This window comes from Xiphias gladius, chromosome 14, assembly GCF_016859285.1.
Source record: "Xiphias gladius isolate SHS-SW01 ecotype Sanya breed wild chromosome 14, ASM1685928v1, whole genome shotgun sequence".
NCBI lineage: Eukaryota > Metazoa > Chordata > Actinopteri > Istiophoriformes > Xiphiidae > Xiphias > Xiphias gladius.
In genome coordinates this window covers 12,227,645-12,244,186 of record NC_053413.1, presented here as the reverse complement: position 1 = coordinate 12,244,186, position 16,542 = coordinate 12,227,645, and the positions used below count along the sequence as shown (strand labels likewise).

At 40.3% G+C, this 16,542-nt stretch overlaps 2 protein-coding genes across 2 annotated transcripts; both read right to left on the bottom strand.

Moving 5' to 3' along the window:
* Nucleotide 1: 1 nt before the first annotated feature.
* On the bottom strand, nucleotides 2-5,117 carry stap2a (signal transducing adaptor family member 2a). The gene is made up of 11 exons (XM_040143051.1): nucleotides 4,972-5,117; nucleotides 3,985-4,056; nucleotides 3,764-3,883; nucleotides 3,562-3,618; nucleotides 3,308-3,459; nucleotides 3,077-3,208; nucleotides 2,892-2,961; nucleotides 2,024-2,126; nucleotides 1,837-1,932; nucleotides 1,629-1,757; nucleotides 2-1,543 (listed from the first exon to the last, which is right to left on the bottom strand). Exons 1-11 carry the CDS (start codon nucleotides 5,077-5,079, stop codon nucleotides 1,488-1,490), a joined length of 1,095 nt encoding a protein of 364 aa, XP_039998985.1. The 5' UTR covers nucleotides 5,080-5,117; the 3' UTR covers nucleotides 2-1,487.
* A 347-nt stretch (nucleotides 5,118-5,464) lies between these two features.
* Nucleotides 5,465-16,251, bottom strand: LOC120798631 (endophilin-A2-like). Its single transcript, XM_040143055.1, has 8 exons — nucleotides 16,207-16,251; nucleotides 12,808-12,876; nucleotides 12,416-12,632; nucleotides 11,915-12,048; nucleotides 11,484-11,642; nucleotides 9,976-10,079; nucleotides 9,382-9,515; nucleotides 5,465-8,341 (listed from the first exon to the last, which is right to left on the bottom strand). The coding sequence occupies exons 1-8, from the start codon at nucleotides 16,249-16,251 to the stop codon at nucleotides 8,154-8,156; spliced, it is 1,050 nt and encodes a 349-aa protein (XP_039998989.1). The 3' UTR covers nucleotides 5,465-8,153.
* Between the last annotated feature and the right edge of the window lie 291 nt (nucleotides 16,252-16,542).

Below are 16,542 nucleotides of genomic sequence, written 5' to 3'. Positions count from 1 at the left end.
TTAAACATGATGAAAATAAATGTATGTTTTAAGTGTATAGAATCAAGGAAGGTTATCTAAACTGAGAGAATATAAAAAACTAAAAATAAAGTCCCTTCCATGCTAAAACAAACAAACAAACAAAAAATGTATTATGATTTATTACATTATCATCTACTTTCCTCAATCTCCTGTTGTCACAGGAAGGTTGTACTTTTCAACTGAAGACTTGCTCCTAGGGGCCTGCCACTTTCCAAAAGGAAGTGGTCCCTTTTTGAGAAAGCAAAAGCTATCAATTCACACTGAGGAAGGACTAAGATCCATGCAAGACAAATTTAATACCCTCGATATCTAACAAATACTGTTCTTTGATGTTGATCAAGTGGACACATCACATATTGTACAAACATACAAGAAACTGTTCACTGTAAGAAGACACTTATGAGTCCGTTGATCACAGTTTGCCACTAGTATTCAGACACTTCCAATCTGCAAGGACTGGCCAATTCACAGAAATGTAAACAAAAAAAAAATTGTTATTGTTGTAACACCCTCAGATCTGTAATAGATTATAATGTTGTTACCAAAGGAAAAGACAGGTGGCGTGGTGTATTACTGTGATAAAAAAGCCTTTGCCAGGTTCAGTCTGCAACATAAAGGGTTGCTCTATTCCAAATGTCTGGCACTTGTGTTAATACCCAAAGACTTTGGGTTGATAGTAAGGGCTCTGTCCCTTTAGTTGACAGCCATTCCACTAGAGGGCCCCCTCACATACAGTAGATCGATTTTCTTCAAGAGGAACAGAAATCACCTGGACTCTCCAGGCAGGTCTGAGCACTGGTGAGTCATAGCACCATACAGTAGCACATACACAGTAGCAGATTATAAGGAAACACTTTAAAATACGCACCAACAATACAGTTTAAATTGGGTTTTAAATGAACCACAGCAGTGTCACTGAATCAATAACAAATTAATAGTTGCTTATCAATCACAGATAGCCGCAGGTAGAGATTGTGCATGCTTCGCTTTTCAGACGATTTTTTTTAAATGTTCTTTTTTTCAGTCATGTAACATGTAATGACGTGGACGAGGAGAATTACTGAGCTGAAACCTAGTGTGCCTGGATAAAGTGTCTCAGGCGCAGCAGTAACATCAGCAGCTCAGCACACAGACATGGGTTCAGACAGGAAAACATCAGGCTCAGTTGGTTGTCCGGTACGTGTCAGCGCTTCCCCGACAGGTTGTAGCTGCCAGTTATACTGATTCAGTGTTTTTGTGGATTATATTCTGAAGGAAAATCATTTGCTGTAGGCCTATTTTTTGCTCAGAGGCAGTTTGTAAACAGCCGTATGCATGTGGACAAAGCACTAAAAGAAAGTGGCGGCATTTGTAGTCCCTCGTCTTCCACCTAGAAGGCACAGGATGAGTACATAGCTGCGGTGAGAAGGTGTCTGGCACTGAAGATTGAGTACTCTGTGACAGGAAGTTGTTCCTTGTGAGTTACGTCACTCCTGACTGGCTCGTCTCTTCTCCAGCTTCATTTTGAGTTCTTCATTGAGCGCTGTGGAAGGACAGAGGATTAGACTTTGAGTTGACAAGACTGCGGATCAACTGCTGCCGGTGAGGGTGGCCCATTATCTACTCACTCTGTGCAAGAGGCGATGGGGAGAGAATGAGTCGCCTCATTGGGTTGGTGGGCGAGGCCGGCACTGATGAGGTCAGGATACGGCGGTCTGAGGCGGGCGACCTGGACAGGGGACTGCTGGACCAACGATCTACACCAGAATCAAAGCAAAGATCATTACTGCTGTCTGTCTTTGACTGTCTGTATGACTTCATGTTGAAGAGACAAACCTTGTTTTGGAGGCAGGGCAGGAGCCTTTGGCAGGGGGCTGGAAGGGGCAGTGTGGAGGATCCTTTCTCCATTTTCATCATTGGCGGAAACATATGCTGATGGCACAAAATTTTTTTAAATGGCTGAACTTATAGATTAATTGTAGGACATAGAAAAAAAGGCATAGATAAAAAAAGTCTGCCTCACTGATATTCTCCTCATACGGCTCCTCGAGTAGGAAAGGTTGTAGAGTACCTGCCGTCTTCTCTACCAGGGCATCGATGACCTCATGGAGTGTAGCACAGGGAATCTGTAAGAGGGAACCTGTTGCATTATATGCCTAAAGCTGCTGGTTTATATGAATGGTGTTTACATACAGACATTATTGACTGTTGTAATCTCACATCATAACTCAAAATTGTAACAGTTTTGCATTTTCTTTTTCAGTCAAGTTTTACAAAATCTTCTGTGTGCTGAATTGTTGCCATGTCCTCAGACACCCTGAAAACCTTTAAACGTTTAAAAAGCATACAGAAAAAAACTAATATGTGGAGATACAGCCATATTTAGTTGTGAAAAGTGGTCACTTCTGAAATGTTGTTTTTTAATCTGACAGCAAACAAGACAGGGACACGAAAGGTTTGAAGCATCAATGATTTTACTTCCCACTTAACAAATCTGTTACAGTGTGTGTTTTCTATCTTTTCAAATATTTCAACCAAGGGTGGGGATGCATCGATCCAATATGCCAGATTGGTGTCAGGGCCTGTGCTATTAAGCACTGATTCTGATGAGTTCCACACAGTGTAGTATACAGGTTTTAAATTTGGAAAAAGAGAACACAGGCATCTTGTCAGTACGTGGTATCAGCAGATACCATGAATTAAAATATCGTAACTGGTGTCGGGAAAGAAAAACTTTGATTAACCCAACGTTTCTCCTGTATAAACATAACAATATAAGCTGTGAATGTATAAGTAAGTCAACTATAATAAGAATTTAGATAGAATTTTATAAATCCACATTCCAAAATGTTGTAAAATGTGAACTGTATCTGTAAATATTATCCACTTACAGGATTTTCTACATCAATGACATAACCACCTTGGTCCCTCTGGGTCACGCGGTAATGTCTGAACACCGACCTACAAAAAAAAAAAAAAAAAGTCAAACAGAAAGTATATACATTTTTGCAGTGAAGATGGTGTCTGTCCATGACATTTGCAGCTGTGGTGTCCAGATATTCAGCAGGTGTTTTACCCATTGAGGTCTTGGCGAGTAGTAACAGCTAGCGAGCATCCATCTCTGCCTGGACGGATCAACATGTTGCCGCAGTCTGGGTGTCTCTCTAGAAGGACTTCAGCCTCTGTTCGGGACACTGGTCGAAAGCACCTGGGTGCCACACACACAGCAAAAATGACAACACATATGTTGACTGACACACACACACACAAAAACAGCTACAGTCCGTCAACACAGACGGGAACTCACGGTGGGATCTCTCCTACTAAAGGCACGGAGAGCGGTGAAGGAGGAGCGCGTGTGGGAGTACGAGTTCTCCGTCTGGACCTTTCTTTGTCCACCACCTCCTTCAGCATCTGCAGTTGGCCCGGCAGCAACGTGAGACAGGACGGTACATTGAGCTGCGATTGGATAGAAGGGAGAATTTCTTATTAAACAGCATAAAAGAAAGACACTGGCAGAGAGATGCAGGTGTAGCAGGTGTGCAGAAGATGAATATTTACATCGATGACAGAGTAGAGGAAACCTTTCCACAGCTCCCTTGATTCTAAGTTGGGTGCCTGGAAAAGACAACAGCCCTTTTACTCCTTACAAAAAGAGTTCATTTTAATGTGTTTATGTGTGTGTGTGTGTGTGTGTGTGTGTGTGTGTGTGTGTGTGTGTGTGTGTGTGTGTGTGTGAGAGAGTGTGTGTGAGGGGCATTACTGTCAGTTTGGTTTCCCCGTCCTTCATGCGCAGGATGAGTCTGGCCGCCTCCAGGTTTCTGTCCCGGCTGCAGTCGTCCTTGAGGGACACAAATCCACTCAGGTCCAGCTTCTCCACATACTGTAATGCAAACGCATACACAAACACACACACACAAATATGTTTCAGTGTCAACACACGATGATGTGCAACAAACAAAATGTATTCAGTCTGAAACTTACATGAGTGTCCTTGGCATTATTGAAGAAATACAAAGAATTCCCGCAGAGACAGGTCCACAGTCGTCTGGATGCCTGACGCACATGAAATAAGCAGATGTGAAAAAAGGGGGAAAGAGCATGACAACAATTGTGCTGTTTTTCACATCCGTGTGATGGATATTTCCCTTTTCTTTGTTAAAATCATTCTCACATTTCCTGTCCCACGAGATTGATGAGAGAGTGAGCCTCAGCTGCTGTCAGTCTGTGACCACGGATCACTGAAATATCCTGCACCTGAGCCAAGCTCACATTACACGTCTGTATTGCATTAAAATGAGCCTAATGGGTGAGGGTGGCCCTTTGGGGGGGGGGGTCCCCTGTGTCCCATTCTTTAGTTATCATCTTACATTTAAATGAAAACAACATACAAAAGAAGCCTTGAGTAACAATGTCAATTTGACTGTAAGTTTGTATTTGAGATATTGGAAATGCGCTTCAGGGACCAGTGTCAGAACAATATCTCAAAAGAAGAGTATGAGTCAGCATTGAATTCTGGGGGATGAAAATGCTTGGCAGACATACTCTTTGTGACATACAGTAGATGACTTGTTATGAAGATAAGGGATACAGCCACAGATTGCCCATGTGATGTAATTGAAATGTCATGCAACCTTTTGACAGAAATCGGGTTTCCCCTAGATTCGTGGGCTATGTCGTGATTCGTTCATAAATTGCTGGAAGCGTTCCTTGTCAGAGTCTTGCAAACCCCGGTTTAAGAGCAAAACGAAATCTGTGATCCGCTATGTGAAATTATCCCCGCCAGCTCCAGCGTAGAGTCTCGCCTCGCCCATTCTATCACAATGAGGAAGTTGACAGCTCTCTGGGAATAGGGGAACAGCCGGTGTGCGGTGGGAACACACACACACACACACGCGTGCACACCGACCACGGCTATCTACAGCATGCACTGAAACAACATGGCACTAGATCTGCCCCGGGCGACCCTACCTTTTCTTTCGGTCCGCGCTTCTCCAGGTATCCTTCGTAGTAGCAGGGCGGGAGCTGCGCCCGGGGTCCCCCTGGCCCGGAGCGCTGTCTGACGGGTGCAGCCGCCATGAGTGTCGCTGGCTGGGCACTGAGGACAAAGGGGATCTGAGTAATTCGGGGAGTGACACGCCTTCCCCGATGAGATACTGCTGTGGCAATAATCCAACAGCTGGCTGGTGGAGCCTGCTGTATCTGGGGGTCATGCAGACGGGTGGTTGTGCAGATTAAAAACTGGATGGGTGAGGGATAAATGTCCAAAATATAGATTTTACTGAGAAAAAATGAACAATTGTACATATGTAACTAGCTGGGTTTTAATAGGAATCACGTAGGCTACATGTAAAAAGAGATAATCCTACAGATCATATTTTCTGCACAAGTATATACACCTTATTATTGTTTTTGTATTCAAAAATGACCAAAGGACTGTAATTTTATGTAGACACACTGGGAGCCAAGTTACTTAACATTTATTTAAAGAAGCAAATGAACAGCATCCATTCCCCTTTACATAATAACAAAAATAAACAATACACATAGGATTACATTTAGTATAGAGGTAAACCATATATCCTAAAAATAATCCAGGATAATCCCATATTTTAGTCTCCCCATAGTGTCACAGTTACGAAAATAAAGTATTGTCCAAGACATACTGTAATGAAGACACATGCAAAGCAGTTACATTTTAGCACAGAAAACTACATTAGGATTGTGCATAATAAAATAAAGCTTTTAAGGCTGGTAATACTTCATTAATATCACAAAATTGGGACACTTATGGGTATGAATGCATAACAAGCCATCACAGAATGTCGTGTTGCAATAAATGTCAGCCGCAGCAGTCAGACAACTATTTCAGATGACGGCAGCAGCGTATAAAAATTGATCTTAGCCCTTTGTTCCATGACATTAATCATCATCAATATTATACAAACTGCACAATAGCTCAACCTGAGCCCCTGACCCTTCTTTCCCCTCTCAAACTCTGGACTTTTGATTTAGTGTAATGAGGCATCTAAAAACACACCTGAACCGCACAATTATTTCTCAGCACAGCTAAACCCCATGGCCCTACACATAACATGAATAACATAGGAGACATGCAACCATAACATTAAGAGGCACATACTATGATAACAAAGAGATTATTCCAGGGATGGACCAGGAAACCAAGCTCCAGAGTCACCATGGGATTGGGATGGGGCAGATAACGAGAGAGGGGGTAGGGGTACAGGGGCAGGTGGAGAATAAAGACTAGTGGGGGATGGAGGGCATAATCCACTGCTGTGTACCCTTCCCTGCTGAAAAGACCTGTCTGTTCCACTCCCAGTTTAAATAGAGATGGGACAGATGAGTGGGGCGGGGGCGGTCTAACAAGGGGATCATGACAAGAGGAGAAAGTTGGCATTTTAGTGAACAGCACAAACCCTCACAGTTCATACTCTGCTTGTAATAGGCTTAAATGAAACTGAAACCAGCCATTGTGTAACAACCCTTCTCATTATTAGTAAATTCTGAACACAATAGTTGGGAGCTAGCATTTTCTGTCAGGTCTGGTGCACAGTTTCAGTCTGAAAACTAAGGCAGGTAGAAAAACCCCCAATACACATCAGATTAATTTTCATGCTCCAAATTATAGGTTAGAATACTAAAGACAAGCTTACCCCAGCGCCGAGGGCAAACAAATCACAGGCTGAAAATTCATTGACAAACAGTTGAGTAAAAGCCCACAAAACAATTGAGTGACACTGCCAGCAGCATCACTAAAGCCTGAGAAAATAGAGGAACTGAAGGATGTAGGCTTATGGTTTAGGGGTATTACTATAAATTATTTGGGGTGGGGAAAAATAATGTTGCATTATTGTGAGCTACACTGTAATTGAATCAAATGTCTGCTTCTGTGAAGTATATAAAAAGGGAAAACTTGATTGCATATAATCATCTCGATTATTAAATATTAATTTTGCAGCATTGTGTAGATAAGGCTGTTTAAATACATGTCTTTTCATTGACAAACAGCAGCCTCAGGCAATTTGGGAATTTGTGTAACCTCTCTTTGGCATCAACTGTAAGAGACAAGAGGGTGTTGTGCATTGAAAAACGGGTAGAGCTGTAGGTAAATTAACTTAGGGACAACTTACTAACAATTAGTGTGATAATGGAAATAAAAAAGAAAAGTGTATTTATGGACCCCTACAGCCCTTTAGAAATAAACTCTTAAACAACTTTAGGGTCTAGAATAAAATTAGCTAATGTTTGTAAAACTGCAATTACAGTAACAAACAGTAGTCTGTCAACTTTATCCCCCGACTGGCTTCAGCTATTTTTGAAGTTTTATACACATATACTCTATGTCTTGAAAACATACCTACCTAAAACCTAAGAAAAGCCATCCAACATGTATTGATAAGAGGTAACAGAAGCCATATGACAGTGCCACTCAAACCAATAGCCAAGAATCATCTTTACCACCAGATGGCAGCCGAGGATTGTTTTAAACGTCAACAAAAGGCAGCCAGTCCTCCATGTTGACTCCAATGAGACCGGGATGACAACAATACTAAAGCCTAAAGGCACAGAGGTGAAAACTGGGAGTGTAGAAAACAGTGCTTAGAAAAATGCATGTGTATACATGCATGTGTGTAGTACCAATATGCACAATACAAAGAACAAGAAATGTCATAATGTAAATATATAAAATAGGATAAGAATATAAGAATAAAGTAGCTGCATTTCTTAGTGTTTGTGGATACCGCTGGACATGATATTACAGATGCCATTCTCTCGATCTTTCTTCATCAGTCCTGGTGATGGAGGTGTACTGTACAAAGTGCACAGGTGCATAGAGAATGAATATAAAGACTGAGGATATGGTAAATGCGCGTAGACATTACGCCATAATTTTTCTGACTGATCTTCCCTCCATCCTTACTGTTTTTAAAAATCCATTAAATCTTGAATGAAAAAAAAAAAAAAGCTTTGCTCAAATAACTCTTAGATACAAAAATTAGGTCCCTGTCTTGAGATGTTTACCCTTTTTATTTTCAATAAACAAAGAGATCCTTTGTTTATTGAAAGTTGACAATCCTCTATCATCCCCCCTTTCCATCCTCTGCAGTCTCCCTCTTGCCTTGCTGTTTTCAGTGCGGTAGAGGCACCATCACTTCAACATAGTTGTTGGGGAAGTATCCTGATTTTCCACCAAGGCTTCCCTCGAACCAGTTCTCATCGATTTGATTGACCAAGGTGATGATGTCACCCTCGTGGAAGCCCAGCTCTCCGTCGTTCTCCGGCTCAAAGTCATACAGGGCTTTACAGCATGGCTCAGCTATAGAGAGAGACACAATGTAGAGAGATGCAATGAGAGAGAAAGTACAAATAGTCACTCTGTGGAAAGTTTCCCTTTAATAAAACTATTATATACTCCTTTAAAAGGATTTCATTAAAGGGAATGTGTCACCAGTATGTTTTCCAATAAGACTCTGGAACAGACCATAAAACTAAAGTCATTCAAAAAGGAGAGGTTTTTAAGTTAGCCATCAGTGCGGTAAGGGAGCATCCTTCTACAACTCAAGATCACAATCATATACTGATATGTTACACAACAAAACTATTTCCTGCCAACCACAATGACCATGTCAAAAGTTTTGATCTAAGACTTTTCAAATTTACTTTCTCTTGTTGGACTGGAAAGGGGAATGATAATAGATTGAATCCCTATTTAGATCTGTAAAATAAACCATGTGGCATGCTGTGATTTTTCCTGAGGGTCAGAAATTTCAGTTAGAAAACAGGCCAGCAGATACATACAATTCAGCAAAATCATGACTGCAGGTAAAAAACAATTTTTTATGAAAATGTTTGACGTGGTTGACAAATTTATTAAAATATCAGTCACTGATAATTTAAAACAAAAAAACAGAGAATGGTTTGCTTAAGTTTGTATGTCTGCAGCCTTCGTCAGACAGAGTTTAAACTCTTGTTCTGGGAACCTGCCACAGAGGACACAAACAAACACCATTCAGTAATGTTAGTGAAATAGTTGACTATCACACAGACATGCATCCACCTCTCTGCCACAAAGATGTGCAACAGAGTGAGTCAAAGTAGAGAAACTTCGTAGTTCTGTGTAAGTGATATCTTCATCTGTCAACACACGTGACCTGCTCTTGATGGAGTTTCTTTGGAAAGATAGACCTTGATATTGTGCTGGGGCTGGTTAATGTCGGAGAAGGAAAGACACATAATTCCTAAGAATGCGATTGACTTTAACGCATTCTTTCTTGGGTGTATGCCTCACACACATACAAATACAGACATTCAAGCACACTCACACAGCTCTCACAAAATATACAAACATAAATTTACATGGAGAGTAAGATGAAGGGCTTGTTGCAGCAGGTGAGTATCCTCCGTTGGACTGTTCTACCTCTCCAAAGTCAAAGGCTGGTCTGGGTTTGGGTGTGTATTCGCGCCTTGGACGGTTCTGAGCATCGTTCACCCTGAATACAAAAGAAGAGCAAAACATCACCTCTCCGAGCGCAAAAGTAGGAGATGCACCAACACAGACACTGGCAGGTTTAACAAAGAGATATCAATCCAGTTTCTTGTGGGCTTTGTTCCAATTACTATGACTACAAGCAAGTTGTTAAAAGCAGAACAAATCTACTTTATTTTATGTTATTCCAAAATAAAAGATATTCTATTTTTGTAATTGAGGAAAACGGATGATAACAAAATCATCTGTGCCTACAAAAACAAAGATAGTTATCTAAATGTATATTGTTCAGTAAAAATAAGTTATTTGAGCTCAGCATCAGCTACTGCTTGACATTCATTACTTGTAATCAGAATGGTAAAAGAAAAGATGGTGCAGCTGAATCATCCCAAATCATGAGCCAGAGGACACAGCCTCAACATACAAAAGGCATGCCATCTTCCACAAAAAGTCATGGCGCTGACCTTTCTCTCAGTTTGTCAGAAAGCTCCTCCAGGATCTGCTCGGCCTGTCTGTGGTACTGCAGCAGAGACTCTACAAAAGAGGACAGCTGACTCACCTGCTCCACCTACATACACACATACACACACATACATATACACATACAAACATACACACATACACACATACACACACAAACTATTTTAATATGAGACCAAAAACAGGAACAGCTCTGGTCCTTCAGTGCATTCTTTACTGGTTACCTACATTTCATTGCATTCCTGTCTCTCATCATTCGCATTTGTTTATCATTATATCGGTATTGTTCATCACAACAGCCTCACTCAAAAAAGCTCTGAAACGACTCTATATGACAATACCAAAACAGTAAAGATCAAACAAAACGGGTTTGACAGGTTCAAACGACTGCAAGTTACCGCGAGGAAAAACAAGGCATGTCAGCTGACACAATGTGTCCTTTAAGACATAACATGCGTTACGCTAACTGAGAAGCTTTGAGGAGCAAGCCTAGTGTTTCCAATTGATGCAGTCACAGATATAATATGCAGAATAAATATCATCAAATACTCAAAATATAGGCACATTAACAAGAATTCAATATTTGTGAGTTAGTTTGGTTACCATGTTTCATACAGCTTTAATGTTGTTTATCTAGGGTCTCTTCATTTGACCCTCTATTTTGAGTCTGTCTAACTAGTTCTTGAAGGCATACAGTTCATTCAATGTATTTATGTAACCTTACAAATTATGTCAATTCAACCGTCTGCTTCAGCCATAAATGCTTTCAATTAAATCTCTCAACATTATGTAACTCGACCCGATCTCACAGTCTTGGTACACAGGAGATGTCTTGGCAGCCATGAGATCTTCACAGCTCCCTTGAAAATCGTAAAAGACTGAAGCACTTATACATTTTAACTTCCCAAAGAAACCTAGAAAGCCTTATCACACTTCTGATTCGTGACCTCTACTCATCTATACAACCACCTATTGAATTGATGCAGCATTTCCAATGGCACTGATTGAATAAGATGGCTTATTTTTTTCTTTAAGCCTATTATCAATGATTATAGTGTACAATTATATTGTTATATTGTACTTAAGAAATGTTTGCTGACTTTGATCATCTTGACATCACTTAGCCTACTTCAATGACAACAGTATTAATCAGTGGGGTGGGGGATTGGCTAGATTAACTAGAGGTTAAAATGACAAGTAATTGCAGCTCTGTATTGTCTCTATTGTTCGATATGTATGCTGTTGTCTGTGTATTTTTCACCTTGTAGTATAACAAGTCTCACTAGCACTACTGCAGATGCATCTTTTAATGCAAACGTCACATTACTCGCCTCAATATTTTAGTTGCTTCAGTCTCATTCGTAACAATCACAGGTTTACCAACATTTGTCAATCTAATGAAGGGAAACATGTTTTTATTAAAAAGTCCAGCAGGTTTCAGTGGGCCATGTCCAAAACAAAGTGTATCAAGTTTAGTCTATAGGCTACTCACATCTGTTTCCAGCAGATTGTTCATGGAGCTCTCAGCCATCTCTTTGGACTCATGGAACTTCTCCAGGGCTTGCCTGATCTCTTCATCTTGGATTTTACCTTGACGTTTCTTTTTATAATCGTAGTCCAGACGGCGGCCCTCCAGCTTCTTCAGGTGGTGCTGCAGGGGTGAAACAGTTGGGAATGGACAGATGAGGTTTTGCAGATTTTACAGTATGATATGAGGGTAAGTAAGTATTTTCACTTGTTTGATTGTTTTGAGAAATTTCTTATGCCATCAGTGTGATTAAAACATCTGTGTGCAGTTCAGCTGTTATGCACCTGGACTGTTAATACTTTTTTCATATTATTGGAGCTGATGCACAGAATTTGGAGTTCACTAGTCAATGCCTAGCCTGTACATGCAGAAGCAAACTATCTCTTTCATTATACCTGAATGTCTTTGATATCCTTCTCAGCGACTGCCTGCAGTGGGTCAATAAAATTCTGCTTCACATCAATATCCAGAGAGTCCTTGACCTCGGCCATCCTCTTCATTGACTCCCCTATGTCTATTAGAGCCCCACCTGCAGTACACACACACACACACACACACACACACACACACACACACACACACACACACACACACACACACACACACACACACACACACACACACACACACACACACAAAAAACACACACACATAAAACACCAGCATTAGGGAGTTCGGGACATTGAGAGGCATATTAATAATAATAATTTGCTCTATAAAGAAGGTGAAAACATGAAAAAAATTAAAGTGAGTGTACAGATATTTTTCGTCCTATAGGAAAATACATCCCCCTACCATATCATGCTCCAACTCTCCGCATTTTTAAGGCTTTCCATACATTAACCATTACACACATATCTAGTCAACTGTGTATATCATGACTCCGGCGTTCTTACCAAAGTTGGTGTCCTCGCCCATATCCCGTCCGTACTTAGTCATGCACTCCCCCAGAAGGCCCTCAGGCTGGGGGTAGCCTGGACTATTCACCTGTCCACGGATTTTGGAAACTGTGTTGAGCATGGAAAGCTTAGCTCTCGTTGCGGGGTTGGGCTGGAGGTACTCTGATGTTTTATTGATGACCTCCACAACTGCTTTGCTGGTAATATCTGCTCTCTGGTGATACAAGTTAAGAAGAGACATTGATTGATACCTGTGTGCATATACTGTGATGTATGCCTTTGACACTGAGTGTAAGAAACTTGGAGGATATAATTTCAAAGCACAACATATCAGAATACTGTTTCTCAACTCGTGAACTATGGGTATAATATTAAAATGTATGAAGTACCCTTTCAAGGTCCTTGAAGTCTTCATCCAGTTTGGTTCCCTCTGCACCTCCAACCTTCTCACTCATTAACTGTGACGGAAGAGCAAAAAGAGCAATGACGCCGACTGAACTCAGAATTTTTACTGGTCCTCATGGAGGATTACTCATAAGTTAACACACATTTGTGCTCCATTATGACAAACTTGAAGTTCTACACTTGGTCAATTTGTATTGATATTATTATGATTTTTTTTATTATCTGTCTTGCCTTGTCCACTCCTCCACCTCCAAAGCAAGGTCAACTACAGAACTGAATTTCTGGAACTGATAGGGGATCAGAGGCTTGCTCATGGACATTTCCACAGGGCAGGATCTTGTTGTCAAATGAGCTTAACCTAAACCTTTAAAACCTCCCTGTTGTCTGTATTCAAACTTTAATGGATGTTTAATATCTTCCACCATTTTCTTTTTTCAATGGACTATTAAACTCTGCATGGGGGAATGAGCTCTGCAAACTACACTTTCCTCTGTACTGAGAGCCTGGATTCATAAGGAATTATACTGTAGAGTTTTCCTTTTTTCCCCATCAGGTCAGCACGAACATTGCAGTTGCCTACACAGCAAACACATCCATGGATACTTTTACTAAACGCACATGCTAACTTCATCGTGCTCTCACCCCCCAATTTATATCCTCACTCACGCATGGCACATATATTCTTCATTTCTGATCAGCGAAACAAACTCTAAAATCCTGTGGAGTTGGTTGGCAGGCCATACAGAGACTCATTGTGTGTGTGTGTGTGTGTGTGTGTGTTTTCTCATTTGGTTCAACACGGTGCAGCTGTCGGCAGCACACTGAACATAAAACTCTATGACCAGATGGATCAATCAGTCTCCCTAGTTTATATGATACACAGGCCTTATAGGGATACACTCAGTGGCTCTGAAAATGCCCTAGGCACCCACTGCCAACTGGTTCCCGGGATATAATTCAGCCCCTCATGTTCCGTAATTATGAAGTCTAATTTACAGCATTTTAATTGCAATTAATGAATCTCTTGGTACCAGATGTGAAGTTGTGGCATATAGATGTGTGAAATCTAAACACAAACAGACTTTCAGCTCCCCATCTGGCTTCGTAATTGCAAACAAAAGTTTTTTGTCCAACATAACTAATAAACCTACCCATCTCAGTCAGACTAGGGTATATAATCTATGTGGAAAGACTTGAGTTTTGGTTCCAGTAATATAACAATTAGCCCTGTTATTTATGACTCCTGTTACTTAAAATTTTTGAAAGCCATAACTACACAAGGGGTTAAAAAGATACAGATTCATAGGCAGATTTGATACAGGATTCAGATTTGGTAAAAGGTTGTTGTAAAGGTGGCGTTAGGGACTTGCTTTCGTAAACAAAACAAAAAAATAAATACAAATAATAAAAAATAAAAAAATAAAAAATAAAAAAATTATATATATATATATATATATATATATATATATAAAGATATATAATATGATATGGACTAAAATTAACTTTATAATCATCATATAAATAATGCAAGCTTTATATGACTGAAGTTATTCTGTTTAATCATTGATTAAACCAAGTGTATTTTTATGGCTTTATGATATGAACCCTATTGAGCAACTAACTTAGACAGCTGATTGTCCTCCTCCACCCCATTTCTTTCTATTCATAGCCTGAAGGACAAGGTGCAACACTTGTTGACCAGGTCTGTGCTAATGGAGGGCAGGATGTTCAGTACAGGCCCTATACTGTATGTTTACAGCTCTGCCTTATAGTATGTCCCAATAGTTGAGGTATTTGCAATGGGAGTTGGCCAATACCACTTTACTTTGGTGTTAGCAATCCAACTGCCCTAACCAAGTTTTCCAAAAGCTTGTATGGAATATAAGATTTTTGTGAGTTTTTTTTATTCTTGCTGTAGTGTCAACGTACTGACTCTGTCTTCTGGTTTACTTACAAACTGGAAAGCTGGTTTGGGCAGAGTATTCTCATATGTAGAATTCCATTACCCACAGTAAGGTACACACCCACTTAGCAAGGAGCTGTCACTTGCCTATCACTAATGTTGGGTCAAAGCAAGGACCTGCTGCAAGGCAGGTATCATCAATACACATAGGCCACCGGTTTTGCAGGCCTTGTCATGTTGAGTTTCAAGTTTGTGGTGGCAGGTTCAACTTTTAACCACCTCAAGAGCCACCTGTTTCATTTCTTTCTTAACAGTGATGAGTGCTATTTGAAATTTGGTAGCACACGGCAAACCTGGCTAAAACCAATATTAAAAACAAGAAATAGTCTTTTGTAGTTGATGTGATAGAAGGTAATCAGTGTGTCTGGTTGACATCATCCTCCCTTTATATATTAGAAGTAAATAACTGACTTTTCTCCAATAACTTAAATATGGAGATATGAAAATAAACTAATTTACATACAAAAATCTCAAAGTTGTACGTCACTATATCATTTAGCTAGATGGAGATGATCAAAGGTCATTTCAGTTCAACACTTGGAAACACAGAGGATACTTATAGCTTAAAGATAACGGATTTTTTATGTATCGCGCAGACGTGTTGTGTAATTTGAGCTATCTACCCACCACAAAGCATTGGCCAATTCGTCTTCAGAGAAGTTTTTTGAAAGCGTCGTGTAATCCTTGAGATAACAAACAGGAACACCACTTTAGGACGATAGTATTAACGCTAACACCTGAATGATGTATCTACCTGCTGTTGAAAATAACAGCAAAAAACGACGAGACCAAACTCCTATCATCACATACAGTATCTCCATTAAACCAGAAACTCATCTTTTCAATGCCCGACTTCTGCAGCAACAGATACTTCAGGAATGTGGTGCTGATCTTGAACATTAATCTTATTTCAGTGAAAATTCAGGGATACAAGCTACGTAGCTGGACAAAAACCTGGCTGCAAACTAACGAAAACTAACCCATCTACGACTAACTTCAATCAACCTGAAGGAAAGTAAGTGCTTAAATACATAACGTTAGGACAACGAGCTACTCTGGAAGCCAGCGGTAAATAACCAAGTTTGACTTTAGTTTGTTTTAAGCTGACTATAACTTTACTGACGTTAACTTGCTAGCTCTTTAAATTAGCGTTGGCTAATTTACATTAAGGGTTAACGTTGACATTACCTGTGAGCGAAAACACATATGACAGTTGTTGAAAGAGTTTCATAACAACATAGCTAGTATTATACTTTTCAAGAAGTTTAAGCGTTTCATAGTGTTTAACCCAGAAAACGCGTTTTATCGTTCTTCATAACGTTTTCCAGCTAGCTTGAAGCTAGCGCAATAAAAGTGACGATAATGTTAGCTAGCTAGCTAGCTAAACTACCGGCTAATGTTGAAAAAATGGCGCATTTACCTGGCTTGCTTTGTAAAATTGCTTCTTAAATCCTGCTACGGACATCTTGCACCGTCAGTGTTGCCACCTAGACCTCGACGGGGAAATATGTGTTTTAAAATAGTTGGTGTGAGTTTGTAGTTTACAACACAAACAGCAGCCGAGCAACACGTCTTCAAACTTTACACCGTGGATGTGAAACTTGCTAGGCAACCACAATTTCCTGGACACAGCTGCATGTGGGAGGCTCCTTCCTGGTGGATAAAGTGGGTCAAAACACACACACACACACACACACGCACGCACGCACGCACACAAACTCATGCATCCAAATCACCTACTTTCTCTGCAGACTGC

Excerpts from the sequence above, each read along its gene's own strand:
- stap2a (XM_040143051.1), bottom strand. The coding sequence starts at position 5,079 with ATGGCGGCTGCACCCGTCAGACAGCGCTCCGGGCCAGGGGGACCCCGG. Across the intron at positions 2,962-3,076 it reads ACTCGCCAAGACCTCAATGG|GTCGGTGTTCAGACATTACC; the intron begins GTAAAACACCTG and ends TTTTTTTTGTAG. Across the intron at positions 1,933-2,023 it reads GCCGTATGAGGAGAATATCA|CATATGTTTCCGCCAATGAT; the intron begins GTGAGGCAGACT and ends TTGTGCCATCAG.
- LOC120798631 (XM_040143055.1), bottom strand. The coding sequence starts at position 16,251 with ATGTCCGTAGCAGGATTTAAGAAGCAATTTTACAAAGCAAGCCAG. Across the intron at positions 12,633-12,807 it reads ACTTCAAGGACCTTGAAAGG|AGAGCAGATATTACCAGCAA; the intron begins GTACTTCATACA and ends TTGTATCACCAG. Across the intron at positions 12,049-12,415 it reads GGGCGAGGACACCAACTTTG|GTGGGGCTCTAATAGACATA; the intron begins GTAAGAACGCCG and ends TGTGTACTGCAG.